Consider the following 15,381-nt stretch of genomic DNA (forward strand, 5'->3'; position numbering starts at 1 on the left):
TTGCTAAAAGGTATGTCATAATAGATAACAATTTTAATACGGGATGTGTAGTGACAATTATGTATATAACTAGATTGGTCTAAATGGAGGTTGGCTTCTCCGCCCTGTGCCTCAGCGTGCCAGGGGCACCTGCTGGAGTTCCCAACACTCGAGAAAGTAAAGTTCGAGTTGAGGGGGTGGAAGGGTTCTACGCCTCATGGGCCTTGTTCATCATGCATTTTCACGAATTGGATGACATTGAACATGAGGAGGGGGGGTTGGGATGTATAAATTAATGATGATTCTTTTTCATTGGTGTTCTGTATTCAAAATATTGGGAGCTGTTTGAGGGTGGGTGGGATGAGGGGATTGTTGTCTAGGGGTTTGCCTTTGTATTTGTTGCTATTGTTAATTATTTATTGTTGTAAATATGATGAAAATGTGAAAAAGGACAATAGAAATATTTATAAAAGCAACATCTCCACTATTCCAACAAGGGATAGCAATAATAATAGTAATAATTAAATAAAAATAATACCTGATATGATAATAATTACTCAGACAAAAAGTTTACTACTGTCTTTTCTGTTTTGTTATTGTGGAGTAAACATTAGAACAGAACTTACTTTTGAAATAAAATCCTCATTAGAATTAAAATATCACAAGTACGGTTAATATTTCCATCCAGTGGAAAAGTGGAACTCTCATGCCCTAAGCAGCATAAAATCTTAGTCAACATTGGTCCAGATTTTGTAGTCAGTGGCAGTGATGGTGGTTGTTGCTGGCCTTGGAAGAAAGCTGCCCATTACGATTCAGTGATTCCTGTGACATGGATTTGATCATCCTGGACTTAAATTTCATTTTGGTATCAGCTAGTAGAGGTCAACAGCATCCAGCAACAGTGATATCATAACATAGGCTAATCAGCACATCAGAATTAAGAATTCTCAAAGGCATTAAACCAGGAAATATAAAGCTTTGATTAACCGTTAAAGATTGGGGTATACACTTGGGATTAAGGGAGAAGTTGAAACATCAAACAAATTTTTTGGAAATAATTACCAAATGTTTGATCATAATGGGGAAATTTGACATTCCACAAACAAAATTAGTTTTACAGGAGCATAAAGATTGTTCAGCAGTAATTATGAATTAATACACGGTTAAAAATCCACTTACATCTCATTCAACAAGAAAAAACCCTCAAGAATTTTTAAAGCAAGATCAATAGTGTAAAAAGTGGAAAGAATCTCAACAGCACACCCCATGGAGGCGAGGCAAATCAATGACAGCAGCTTTTGGAATTCTGTGTTTAACTGTGCATGTATATTCACCAGATGTTGCTGTTAGTTTTACAGAGGAATGATGGCAAACGCTGGCAGTTTTGCCATTATTATAACTGGAATATCAGGGTCAGAATTTTAAAATTGGATTTTTAGAACATTTAAAAAAAAACACATCAAAAAGACATCCTTCTGCAACCTTGGACCCAACTTTCACAACAAATTGCTTCTGGTACATATTTTATTTACAGAACATTTTTAGTAGGTTTCAGGATGAGGGAAAAAAGTTATTTATACTTACAGGCAGGTCTGTGAATGCTATTCCTGTAAAATAAATCCAAAACACCAATTAATAGTTTTAAAAGCAACAACTACTCAGTAGCTGGGATAGCATGTAATCTCACAGTAATAGATTCTGCATTGCAGATCTCATTACAATTGCACCAGAGAGCATTGTCACAAGGTGGCGCTCTTGAACCCTTGTATACAGGCCCTGTATACAATTAAATTCATCCTTTATGACACTAATCCAAAGAGTTGATGAGTCACACAGTACAGAAGAGGCCCTTCAGCCCATCGATCTGCACTGATGAAACTATACTAAATCTACACTAATCGCACTTTCAAGCAGTTGCCATTTTTAGTGCTCATCCACATACTTTTTAAAAGGTTGTAAGATTTCCCGCCTCAACTACCCTCCCAGGAAGTGCATTCCAAACTCCCACCTTCTCCTCAAATCGCCTCTGAACCTCCCGCCCCTCACCGCAATGTTATGCCCCCTCGTTATTGACCGTTCAACTTAAGGGGAACAGCTGCTTCCTATCCACCCTGTCCATACCCCTCAATCAGGTCCCTCCTCAGCATTTTCTGCCCGAAAGAAAACAACCAGAGTCTATTCAGCCTCTCTTCATAGTTTAAATGCTCCATCCCAGGTAACATCCTGGGTGAATCTCCTCTGCATTCTCTCCAGTGCAATCACTTCCTTCCTATAATCAGAAATACACACAGTACTCCTCCAGCTGTGGCCTAAGCAATGTTTTTACAGCTCCAACAAATAACGTCCCTGCTCCTGTAATCTATGGCACAACGTACTGAAGTGAGATGTGCCTCTATTTTTAAAGGGTGCACATTCCCTACCAGGTAATATCTGTAAAATGTTCTATCTACAACAATTTTTTTGGCAGCTTAGCTTAAAGAAACATTATGAATTTCAATTGTTTGTGTCAAGACTAAAACAAACCACACACCAATTGGCTGACTAGAAGACAACTCATCCTTCACTTCACTTATACACACATTAATCCAGAGGAAATGGATAGAATCCTACAATCTTATGCACACTTTCTGGACTATAAATATATCAGCAGGCTAGCACCCAATACCATGCTGTTATCATTCAGGATTGGCAGCCAAATGGGTGCTGGCTGGTGACTGAGGAGGACACCAGCACCACCCCTTTGAGGAGAATATTCCCTTCACACCGCAGAGTGGATCCATGAGGGGCAGGACTGTGGGTGAATGGTTACATCCCATTTCTGCTGTATTACCACCGCTCTAATACTCTCTGCCTTACAATGAAAAACAATTTTTCATACAGAAAGAATTACAAAAGAAAGTAATACACCCCTCACTACATCTGACGCCAGATCTGCCAACAAATGAGCAGTACCACACTGTAAGCGCAAGCGTAATTAATGTTCTGGAATCTGAAGAAGCCTGTGATGCTGTCATTTGACAAATCAAAGTCTTGCATTGATTGAGTTTATCAATTTTTGCAATGCTGTATCCACACCTTGTAAACTATTCCTTTCAGAGTAAATATTTAGAATCCCAAACGAGAACCCAACTACTTTCAATTTGTAAAACTGAGAAAATGTTACTGCACCACAAGAGTGATAACTTGTGATAACACTGATAAATAGGTATCTTTTATGTTAAAACAAACTTGAATATAATCACCGAATTAGCAGCAGATAAATAGCATTACTGATAACAGTTACAACAGTTCTTGAGCAAAAGAAGAAACCTTAACTTCCTTCCTAAACCTGCCACTATATTCCAATTAAGCAAACCAATATATATTAAATACCACTCGTGAATAAAGTTAACAATCAAGTTTCCACTTTTCTCTGTGCAGAATCTTTGGAGAAAGAAACTTTCAGGGCCAAACTGAAACACCTCTGTTCAGATTAGCATTCTCGGACCTACTGACTCTTCAGACAGATCTGGCTCCTCCTATTAACTACATTATCTGTACCCAAAACAGGAGGCATTATTTTGTCTCTTACAAGATATCCCTTGACTTGTTTCACCAGGAACAAACACATTATCCCTCATAAATTATCTACACCCCAGGGTTCCTTCAAACATAAAAATATTCCATTAGCTATCCATCTGGAAACAATGGTTCTCAAGATCTATTAGCAGAACACCATCTGCAATTCAATGATAACCTCACTTTTATGACACCTTAATCACCATTAGCAATCATTCTGTATGTATCCAGATTTTAATAATACTGGTGTTAAGATATGACAATTTCTTACATTCATCGCAAAACACAAAGTGGTGTTCAGTAATTCATTGAAGTTGCATTATTCTTCCCTACCATGGGCAGCACGGTAGCATTGTGGCTAGCACAATTGCTTCAAAGCTCCAGGGTCCCAGGTTCGATTCCGGCTTGGGTCACTGTCTGTGCGGAGTCTGCACGTTCTCCCAGTGTGCGTGTGGGTTTCCTCCGGGTGCTCCGGTTTTCCTCCCACAGTCCCAAGATGTGCAGGTTAGGTGGATTGGCTATGATAAATTGCCCTTAGTGTCCAAAATTGCCCTTAGTGTTGGGTGGGGTTACTGGATTATGGGGATAAGGTGGAGGTGTTGACCTTGGGTAGGCTGCTCTTTCCAAGAGCCGGTGCAGATTCGATGGGCCGAATGGCCTCCTTCTGCACTGTAAATTCTATGTACACGAGATTCTCTCAACTTTAATATTTTGTATAGAATCGAAAATGTTACAGCACAAAGTGTGGCAATTCTGGATCTTTAAAAGAGCCCATCCAAATTAGCCATTCCCATGTCCCGTATTCTCAACCCTGCAAATGTATCTCCTTCATTCTGCAAACTTTTCTCCTTCAAGTACTTATTCCCTTTACAAAGTTGATTGAATCTCTTTCCTTCTAAAAAAAATAATTAATTTAGAGTACCCAATTATTTTTCTCCAATTAAGGGGCAATTTAGTGTGGCCAATCCACCTACCCTGCACATCTTTGGGTTGTGGGAGTGAGACCCACACAGACACTGGGAGAATGTGCAAACTTCACACAGATAGTGACCCAGAGCCGGGATCGAACCAGAGTCCTCAGCGCCATGAGGCAGTAGTGCTAACCACTGTTCCGCCCCATAAACGTTTTTCCTAATGTCACTTCGAATCATAGAGCAGAACACAGGAGGAGTTGCATAGTTTGTCATGTCCATGCTGTCTGCAAGAGAGAACCAGCTAATCCCACTTTCCCCCTTACCCCGTAGACCAGCAATCCTGTTATCTTCAGGTGCTTATCCAATGATCTTTGAAAGACACAATTGAATCTGCTTCCCCATGTGGAAGGGGAGGGAAAATGTGGGGATATATATAAGTGGCTGGGGGAGCAGGGAGGTGAGCGGGTGGTGAAGATCAATGAGAAGTTCTTTGAAGAGATAACAAATAGGTTAGACCAAGGAGAGCCAATGGATGTTATCTATCTTGACTTCCAAAAGGCCTTTGATAAGGTGCCTCACGGGAGACTGCTGAGTAAAATAAGGGCCCATGGTATTCGAGGCAAGGTACTAACATGGATTGACGATTGGCTGTCAGGCAGAAGGCAGAGAGTTGGAATAAAAGGTTCTTTTTCGGAATGGCAACCGGTGACGAGTGGTGTCCCGCAGGGTTCAGTGTTGGGGCCACAGCTGTTCTCTTTATATATTAACGATCTAGATGACGGGACTGGGGGCATTCTGGCTAAGTTTGCCGATGATACAAAGATAGGTGGAGGGGCAGGTAGTATGGAGGAGGTGGGGAGGCTTCAGAAAGATTTAGACAGTTTAGGAGAGTGGTCCAAGAAATGGTTGATGAAATTCAACGTGGGGAAGTGCGAGGTCTTGCACTTTGGAAAAAAGAATAGAGGCATGGACTATTTTCTAAACAGTGACAAAATTCATAATGCTGAAGTGCAAAGGGACTTGGGAGTCCTAGTCCAGGATTCTCTAAAGGTAAACTTGCAGGTTGAGTCCGTAATTAAGAAAGCAAATGCAATGTTGTCATTCATCTCAAGAGGCTTGGAATATAAAAGCAGGGATGTACTTCTGAAGCTTTATAAAGCATTAGTTAGGCCCCATTTAGAATACTGTGAGCAATTTTGGGCCCCACACCTCAGGAAGGACATACTGGCACTGGAGCGGGTCCAGCGGAGATTCACACGGATGATCCCAGGAATGGTAGGTCTAACATACGATGAACGTCTGAGGATCCTGGGATTATATTCATTGGAGTTTAGGAGGTTGAGGGGAGATCTAATAGAAACTTACAAGATAATGAATGGCTTAGATAGGGTGGATGTAGGGAAGTTGTTTCCATTAACAGGGGAGACTAGGACCCGGGGGCACAGCCTTAGAATAAAAGGGAGTCACTTTAGAACAGAGATGAGGAGAAGTTTCTTCAGCCAGAGAGTGGTGGGTCTGTGGAATTCATTGCCACAGAGGGCGGTGGAGGCCGGGACGTTGAGTGTCTTTAAGACAGAAGTTGATAAATTCTTGATTTCTCGAGGAATTAAGGGCTATGGAGAGAGAGCAGGTAAATGGAGTTGAAATCAGCCACGATTGAATGGTGGAGTGGACTCGATGGGCCGAATGGCCTTACTTCCACTCCTATGTCTTATGTTCTTATAAGACTTCCGGTTGCGGCTATGCAGAGCTAAGTCGCACGTGCGGCAGCTCCCGCTTGGAACGGACTTTTGGGCTCTTTTCAGGGCCCCCAACGGCATTTTTTCAACATTTCCCGGTGTGGGAAGAAGATTGCAATATTCCCCTGACAGCATATGGCTTGGACCAGGAGCGGGGCGACTAAAAAAGTGGTGCTTAACCCAAAGAAAGTGTGAGGGAAGAAGAGCAAGATGACGGCGGGTGTGGACCAGGCAGCGTGGTGCCGTGGGCGCAGGAGCAGCAGGAGGCTATCCAGCACAACTTCAGGGAGATCAAAGCGGACCTGCTGGAGCCGATGAAGGCTTCTATCGACAAGCTGCTGGAGACCCAGACGACCCAGGGGTTGGCGATCCGCGCGGTCCGACAAAAGATCTCCGACAACGAGGACGAGATCTTAGGCTTTGCGGTAAAGGTGGATGCGCATGAGGCGCTCCACAAGAAATGGCAGGAACGGTTCGAGGAGATGGAGAATCGGTCGAGGCGGAAGAATTTGCGGATCCTGGGCCTCCCGGAGGGGCCGGACGTGGGGGCCTATGTGGTCACCATGTTAAACTCGCTGGTGGGAGCGGAGTCTGGTAGGGGCCCATAGAGTGCTGGCGAGGAGGCCCAAGGCTAACGAGCAGTGCTGGTGCGGTTTCATCAGTTCGCTGATCGGGAGTGTGTGCTCAGGTGGGCCAAGAAAAAGAGGAGCAGGTGGGAGAACGCGGAGGTTCGAATATATCTGGACTGGAGTGCGGAGGTGGCGAAGAAGAGGGCAGGGTACAACTGGGCGAAGGCGGTGCTGCACAGGAAGGGGGTGAAGTTTGGCATGCTTCAGCCGGCGCAACTGTGGGTCACCTACAAGGACCGGCACCATTATTTTGAGTCCCCGGAGGAGGCGTGGGCCTTTGTTCCGGCCGAGTGGTTTGGTGTGGGTGGCCGGTAGAGGGGGGGGGGGGGGGGGGGGGGGGGGGGGCGGAGAAATGGGGCCCCGCGGGGGAGGGGGAGGCCCGAGTGGGGTGGGGTGGGGACTGGGCCTGTAAAAGGAGCTGCATCTGAGGTGGTGGGGCCGGGCAGGTGGAAAGCGCGGGCTTCCTGCGCTTGGGATGGAAGGGGGAAGCGGAGAGCCTGCTGATGGGTAATGGAGGAGGAGGGTATGTCCCACAATGGAGGAGTCGAAGGAGAGGCGGGAGTGGCCAGGGTCAGCAGGAGTCAGCTGACTTGCGGGAGTGCAATGGGGGGAGCAAAGCAGCTAGGAGGGGTCCTAGCTTGGGGCGTGGGGCGGGCACCGGGTTGCTGCTGGTATGGTCAAGGGGGAGCTGGGGCGAGTAGAGGGGGTTGGGACAGGGTCTGCCGCCGTGGGGAACGGGCCGGGCATGGGGTGCGTGGCTGGCCGAGGAGGGGTTACGGCTAGTCGGCGGGGGAGGGAGGCAGGTAGCCCCCTGATCTGGCTGATAACCTGGAATGTAAGGGGACTGAACAGGCCGGTCAAGCACCTGAAGGCGGATGTGGTCATGCTCCAGGTGACACACCTGAAGGTGGCAGACCAGGTAAGATTGAGGAAGGGGTGGGTAGGGCAGGTGTTTCATTCGGGGCTGGATGCCAAAAATCGGGGGGGGGGGGGGGGGGGGTGACGAGCTTGGTGCGAAAGAGGGTGTCGTTCGAGGCGTCGAGCATTTTGACAGACAATGGCGGCAGGTACGTAATGGTAAGTGGTAAGCTGCAAGGGGCGAGGGTGGTGCTGGTCAACGTGTACGCCCCGAACTGGGACGATGCGGGTTTTATGCAGCGCATGTTGGAGGTGGGGCTGTTGGCGGACGAGGTGGTGAGTGAGTGGGTCCGAGGAAGCATAGAGAGATACCTGGAGGCCAATGATAACGGGAAGGTCCGAGGGGGGATGGTATGGGAGGCGCTGAAGGCGGTGCTTAGGGGAGAACTGATCTCTATTAGGGCCCACAAGGAGAGGAGAGAGCAGAGGGAGAGGCTGGTGGGGGAGATGGTGAGGGTGGACAGGAAGTATGCGGAGGTGCCTGAGGAGGGACTGTTGAGGGAGAGGCGTAGCCTCCAGGCCGAATTCGACCTGTTGACCACCAGGAAGGCGGAGGCGCAGTGGCGGAAGGCCCAGGGGGCGATTTATGAGTATGGGGAAAAGGCAAGTCGGATGCTGGCACATCAGCTTCGGAAGCGGGATGCAGCCACGGAGATAGGGGGAGTTAAGGATAGGGGATGGAGTGTGGTGCGGAGTGGGGTTGGCATCAATGGGGTCTTCAGGGACTTTTATGAGGAACTGTATCGGTCTGAGCCCCACTGGAGGAGGGAGGGATGGGCCGCTTTCTGGACCAATTGAGGTTTCCGAAGGTGGAGGAGGGACTGGTGGCGGGATTGGGGGCCCCGATTGGGCTGGAGGAGCTGGCCAAAGGGATAGGGAGCATGCAGGCGGGGAAGGCACCGGGGCCGGACGGTTTCCCGGTCGAATTCTACAAAAAATATGCGGACCTGTTGGGCCCGTTGCTAGTTGGGACCTTCAATGAGGCAAGGGGAGGGGGGGGGGGGGGCTTTGCCTCCGATGATGTCCCGGGCACTGATCTCCTTGATCCTGAAGCGGGATAAGGATCCCCTGCAGTGTGGGTCTTACAGGCCGATTTCGTTGTTAAACGTAGATGCCAAGGTGCTGGCGAAGGTCTTAGCCACGAGAATTGAGGATTGTGTGCCGCAGGTGATCCACGAAGACCAGACCAGGTTCGTGAAGGGGAGGCAGTTGAACACGAATGTGCGGAGGCTCCTGAACGTTATTATGATGCCGGCGAGGGAGAGGGAGGCGGAGATAGTGGTGGCGATGGATGCTGAGAAGGCCTTCGATAGGGTAGAGTGGGGGTACTTGTGGGAGGTGCTGAAGAGATTCGGGTTTGGGGAGGGGTTTGTCAGGTGGGTTAGGCTGTTGTACGAGGTCCCGATGGCGAGTGTGGCCACGAACAAGAGGAGGTCTGAGTACTTTAGGTTGCATCGAGGAACGAGGCAGGGGTCCCCCCTGTCCTTCGCACTGGCGACTGAACCCCTGGCTATGGCACTGAGGGAGTCGAGGAACTGGAGGGGGTTGGTGCGGGGTGGGGAGGAGCATAGGGTGTCGCTCTATGCGGACGACTTGCTGCTATATGTGGCGGACCCGGTGGGGGGAATGCTGGAGGTAATGAGGATCCTCAGGGAGTTCGGGGATTTCTCAGGGTACAAGCTCAACATGGGGAAGAGCGAGTTGTTCGTGGTTCACCCAGGGGACCAGGAGAGGGGGATTGGCAAGCTCCCACTAAAAAGGGCGGAGAGGAGCTTCAGGTATTTGGTGGTCCATGTGTCCAGGAGCTGGGAGGCCCTGCATAGACTTAATTTCACGAGGCTAGTGGAGCAAATGGAGGAGGAGATTATGAGGTGGGACGCGTTGCCGCTGTCCCTGGCGGGTAGGGTGCAGTCAGTTAAGACGACGGTGCTCCCAAGGTTTTTGTTCCTGTCCCAGTGCCTCCCCATTCTTATCCCGAAGGCCTTCTTTAGGCGGGTCAACAGGAGCATAACGGGGTTTGTGTGGGCGCGAGGGACTCAGAGGGTGAGAAGGATGTTCCTGGAATGGAGTAGGGATGGGGGGGGGGGGGCTGGCACTGCCCAGCCTCTGTGGGTACTACTAGACCACCAATGTGGCGATGGTGCGCAAGTGGGTGATGGAGGGGGAAGACGGCTGCATGGAAGAGGCTGGAGACGGCGTCTTGTGGGGGTACGAGTCTGGAGGTGCTGGCAAAGGCGCCGCTGCCGCTCCCTCCAATGAGGTATACCACAAGTCCGGTCGTGGCGGCTACCCTCAAAATCTGGGGGCAGTGGAGGCGGCACAGGGGGGGGAAAGTGGGGGCCTCGGTGTGGACCCCAATACGGGCGAACCACCGGTTTGTCCCAGGGAGAATAGATGGAGGGTTTTCGGGGTGGCACGGCAGGGATAAGAAGGTTGGGGGACCGGTTTGTGGATGGGAAGTTTGCGAGCCTGGCTGAGCTGGAGAAGTTTGGGCTCCCCCCGGGGAACACCTTTAGGTATTTCGAGGTAAGGGCGTTTGCCAGGCGGCAAGTGGTGGAATTCCCACGGCTGCTGCCATGCACAGTACAGGACAGGGTGCTATCGGGCGGGGGGGGGTGGGGTTGGAGAGGGGAAGATCTCGGCAACTTACCAGGTGATGCAGGAGGAGGCCTTGGTGGTGGAGTTGAAAGGTAAGTGGGAGGAGGAGTTGGGAGAGGAGATCAAGGAGGGGACGTGGGCAGATGCCCTTGGGAGGGTGAACTCTTCCTCTTCGTGTGCGAGGCTCAGCCTCATACAGTTTAAGGTGCTGCACAGGTCACACATGACCGGGACAAGGATGAGCCGATTCTTTGGGGGTGAGGACAGGTGTGTTAGGTGTGCAGGGAGCCCAGCAAATCACACCCATGTGTTCTGGGCATGCCCAGCGCTGGAGGAATTTTGGAAGGGCGTAGCGAGGACGGTGTCGGGGGTGGTAGGATCCAGGGTCAAACCGGGCTGCAGGCTCGCAATATTTGGGGTTGCAGGGGAGGTGGAAGTGCAGGGGGCGAAAGAGGCCGGTATTCTGGCCTTTGCGTTCCTGGTAGCCCGGTGAAGGATTCTTCTTCAGTGGAAGGATGCGAGACCCCCAAGCGTGGAATCCTGGATCAACGATATGGCGGGGTTTATTAAATTGGAGAGGGTGAAATTCGCCTTAAGGGGATCGGTACAAGGGTTCTTCAGGCGGTGGCAACCGTTCTTGGACTTCCTGGCAGAATGGTAGACAATGGTCAGCAGCAGCAACCCGGGGGGGTCTATTTTATTTTGTTTGATTACACTTGGGGATCTGAGGGGTGTATATATTTGCTATGTTTGCTTTGTGTTCATTTATTATTTATGTATAGGGGGGAGGGGGGCACGGGGGTTGTTTTATTTTGTTCTGTATTTAATTCTATTGGGTTCCTTTTTAATTTTGTTGTTGATATTTTGTGAAAACCTCAATAAAAATTATTTTTTTAAAAAAGCAATAGAAATGGAAAGCGGAGTTGGGAATGGAGATCAATTGGGGAGTATGGAGTGAGGCACTGCAAAGGGTAAATAGGACCTCCTCTTGTGCAAGGATGAGCCTGATACAGTTTAAGGTGGTGCACATGACTCGGGCGAGAATGAGTGGGTTCTTTCAGGGGGTAGCAGATGAGTGTGAGAGGTGTGGGCGGGGGGCAGCGAATCACACACATGTTTTGGGGTTGCAAAAAATTGAGAAGATACGGGGCGGGAATGTTCACGGTCTTAGCCAGGATAGTGGGGTGGGAGTGGACCCAGACTCTTTGGTGGCGATATTTGGGGTTTCAGAGAAGCTGGAGCTCATGGAGAAGAGGAAGGCTGATGTCGTGGCCTTCGCCTCTCTGATTGCACAGCGGCAGATTTTGCTGGAGTGGCGGTCGGCATTGCCACCGGGGAAAGCGGCATGGTTGGGTGACCAGAAGGGCTTCCTGCTGCGGTTAGAGAGATAAGGTATGAGTTAAGGGGCTCAACAGGGGAGTTTGAGAAAAGGTGGAGGCTGTTTGTGACCGTGTTTGAGGAGCTGTTCGTCACAGGGGGGTGGGTGAAAATCTGTACAAACTGTATAGTTGACTGTTGGGAAGTATGTTTCCTGGGGTGTTTACTTGCTGTAACCTGCTTTGATACAAGTTTGTAATAAAATACATTTTTTTTTTTTTTTTAAATCCGCTTCCCCCACATTCTCTGGCTGTTCATTCCAAATCCTAAACACGTGCTGCATAAGAAAGTTTTTCCTCATGCCAGTGTCATCTTTGCCAGTCACTATCCATGTCCTCTGGTTCTTGGCCTTTCCACCAACAGAAAGTTTCTCCTCATCTCTTGATTTTGAACGTCTCTCAAACTTCTTTCAGAACAACTTGCAGCTTTTCTATTCTATTCTCTTAACTGAAGTCTCTCATGCCTGGATCATTTTCATAAACTTTTTCTGCATCCTCTATAAAGCCTTCACATTCTTCCTAAAGTGGAATGCCCAAATGTGGCCGCAATACCCCACTGAGGTGCAATTAGTGCTTTATAAATTTTCATCACAACTTTCTTGCTTTGTACTCGACAAAGACCAGAATCCCACATGCCTTTTTAACTACTTCCTCAACTTGCCCTGCAACCTTCAACGATTGTGTATATATAATATATATTATACACCCCGAGGTGTCTATTCCTGCACAATTAAAAAATTTGCTGGTGACACCCTCTTCTCGTTCTTTCCCCCAAAAAAATTCACTTCAGACTTTCCTGCATTAAGTTTCATCTGCCACGAGTGACTATTCCACCAAACTGCATATTATCCTCCTCAAAGTTCACAATATTTCCAAATTGGATGTCACCAGCAAATTTTTTAAATTGTGCATTGCATATCCCATGTAGCAAGAAAAGCAATAAACCTAGTACCAGCCCCCTCCCCCCTCCTGTAGATGTTCCACCAGGCTATGAAACGACCATTCGCCTCCACTCTGTCAATCAGCCAGTTTGCATTCTTGTTACCACTGCCCATTTCATGTTTCAGGTTTCAACTTTGCTGACAGGTCGATTATGCAGCACTTTAATCAAATACCTTTTGGAAGCCCATATTCTATCACATCAACTGCATTACCCTAATCAACCCTCTATTACCTCTGATTCTTCTGTCAATTACCTTAAATCGATCTCTTTTCTAAAAGTGGAAACAATATTTTATCTACTTTATGAAAACTGCTCAAGATTTCAAACACCATTATTAAATGCTCCAAGAAGAACAAACCCAATTTCTCTAATCTCTTCATATAACTTAACTCCAATATTCCTAATTCTATTCTAGTAAATCTCCTCTGCACTCTTGCCAACGCCTTAACATCCTGTCCAAAGTGTGGACAATACTCAAGCTGAGGCCTAATCAGCACTTTAACTTCCTTGCTTTTGTTTCTGCCGCCATTTACAAAGCCAAGCATCCAATGTGTTTTTTTAAACAGATGCTTCAACTGGTCCAGCCACCTTGAAAACCATAGGTCCCTCAACTGATCATGAAGTTTCTTTTTAGAAAAACCTGAACAAAATGGGGGCATCATCATACAGCTTGTAAATTTTGTGCTTGCTATAGAAGGAGGCACCATAGGGGTCAGCAATTTCTAAAAGTGGATTGGCTGATGGAGAGGAGATAGAGAAGGTAGTTCATCATCTATGGCCATCCTCGCATGCATTCAAGTGAAGAGTTGCAATGAGGTGCAAAATATATTCCTAGCTATCCTTTGGTAAGAAAATTAAATCAATTAATGAAATAAAGATCACCAGGGTCAAACTGTACCCTTTTAGGATTTCAGGAGGTAGTCAAAGCTCCAATCCAACAGTGAAGCAGTGTTGCTTTGGCTTAGGCGCAGACCCCACAACGATGCACTGAAGCAGAGATTCTAACTCTCTATTCCAGTGGCACAAATAGACGTTAAAATAGCACACGCACTATTCATAAACTGGTTTCTAGTATCCTGAGCAACATTGCTCGCCCAACTCCTCCGTGGCACGGTAGCACAGTGGTTAGCACTGTTGCTTCACAGCACAAGGGTCCCAGATTCGATTCCCGGCTTGGGTCACTGTCTGTGCGGAGTCTGCACGTTCTCCCCGTGTCTGCACGTTCTCCCAGTGTCTGCATGGGTTTCCTCCTGGTAATCCGGTTTCCTCCCACAATTCCCAAAAGACGTGCTAGTTAGTAACTTGGACATTCTGATTTCTCCCTCTGTGTACCCGAACAGGCGCCAGAGTGTGGTGACTAGGGGATTTTCACAGTAGCTTCATTGCAGTGTTAATGTAAGCCTACGTGTGATAATAATAAAGATTATTATTATTATAAACCAATCCTTTTCTTATTTTTTTAAAATTTAGAGTACCCAATTCATTTTTTCCAATTATGGGCCAATTTAGCATGGCCAATCCACCTAGCCTGCACATCTTTGGGTTGTGGGGGCGAAACCCACGCAAACACGGGGAGAATGTACAAACTCCACATGGACAGTGACCCAGATCGAACCTAGGACCTCGGCGCCGTGAGGCAGCAATGCTAACCACTGTGCCATCGTGCTGCCATAAACCAATCCTATCATAAACAGTATCTGGTCATTTACCTGACTGCAGTTTGAGCAATATTGTACAAGTGGCTGCTGCATTCGTCCACATAATATCAGTAACTGCACATAGAGCTTTCAAAGATATTTTAAAAATTTAATAACAGAAATTATTTATTTTACCTATCAGACTTCAGTATGATAAATATCGAAAACATTATATTAGTCATATAAACGCATGCTGCTGCTGTTCTTATTGTGGGCCATAGAGCTCTTTAAAGATTTGTTCAAATGTGCTGAATTTTAACATCAGTATCACAACGAGTTAAAAAAAACACAAGTATTCTATGAGTGATAAATGTGACAGCTTAATTTATAAAAATTGGATTCCGGTGAGTTTGTCACTCAAACTCCGTTGTATATCAGCAAAGCTCCTGATTAAAAGAATACTGCACTATTTGGAAGTTATTCTAAACCAGCTTCTTTCATTAAGTGTCAGTCTTCGAAGACTTCATTAAAGTCAGTTTGACAGCATTTCCATTATAGACATTTAAAATCGGAACAAATCAGCATCATGTCGGTAGCCTGTGAAACACGGGTTTGTGAAGCATTTGGAAATTGCTCACCCAAAACGGTGGGTAAACAACCCATTCCAACAACTACAATGCCCATGTTCATCCAGTTGCAGTAGCCAAGGCCAATAGATTCCTTATTCCTTTCTACTTGTCACACTCTCTGATTCTGCTCCAATGGATGAAATTCAGAGCTGTGCTTAGTTTGGCGAATGGGGCTAATAAATTGTACCACTGCCAGCGAGGCTGTATCCAAGGGCAATAAGTGCTGAGAAACAACATGATCCTCTAATCAATAATTTAACACAATAATCATTCTCTTCTGTACTGCTTGCTGAAGTGGTTGCCATCCTTTTTAACAGTTTTACAACCTAACTTATTATACATGTTCCAAGGAAGACAAGACTATTCCTCCCATGTAACTCTGGACTACTGACCTATCAAAAGGAAATGCAGGAGGTTGACCAATTATAACTGTGGAGGATAACTAATTTATTTTTATTTTT

The 15,381-nt window shown here is 47.1% G+C and overlaps 1 protein-coding gene across 3 annotated transcripts in view; it reads right to left on the reverse strand.

Moving 5' to 3' along the window:
* ranbp10 (RAN binding protein 10) overlaps positions 1 to 15,381 on the reverse strand; it is a 217,261-nt gene that overhangs the window by 58,352 nt on the left and 143,528 nt on the right. For all 3 annotated transcript variants that reach the window (XM_072518333.1, XM_072518331.1, XM_072518332.1), the window contains exon 5: positions 1,564 to 1,586. In XM_072518333.1, coding sequence (XP_072374434.1) covers positions 1,564 to 1,586 — 23 coding nt within the window. The remainder of the gene's footprint in view (positions 1 to 1,563; positions 1,587 to 15,381) is intronic.

Source organism: Scyliorhinus torazame, chromosome 10 (assembly GCF_047496885.1).
Source record: "Scyliorhinus torazame isolate Kashiwa2021f chromosome 10, sScyTor2.1, whole genome shotgun sequence".
Taxonomy (NCBI): Eukaryota; Metazoa; Chordata; class Chondrichthyes; order Carcharhiniformes; family Scyliorhinidae; genus Scyliorhinus; species Scyliorhinus torazame.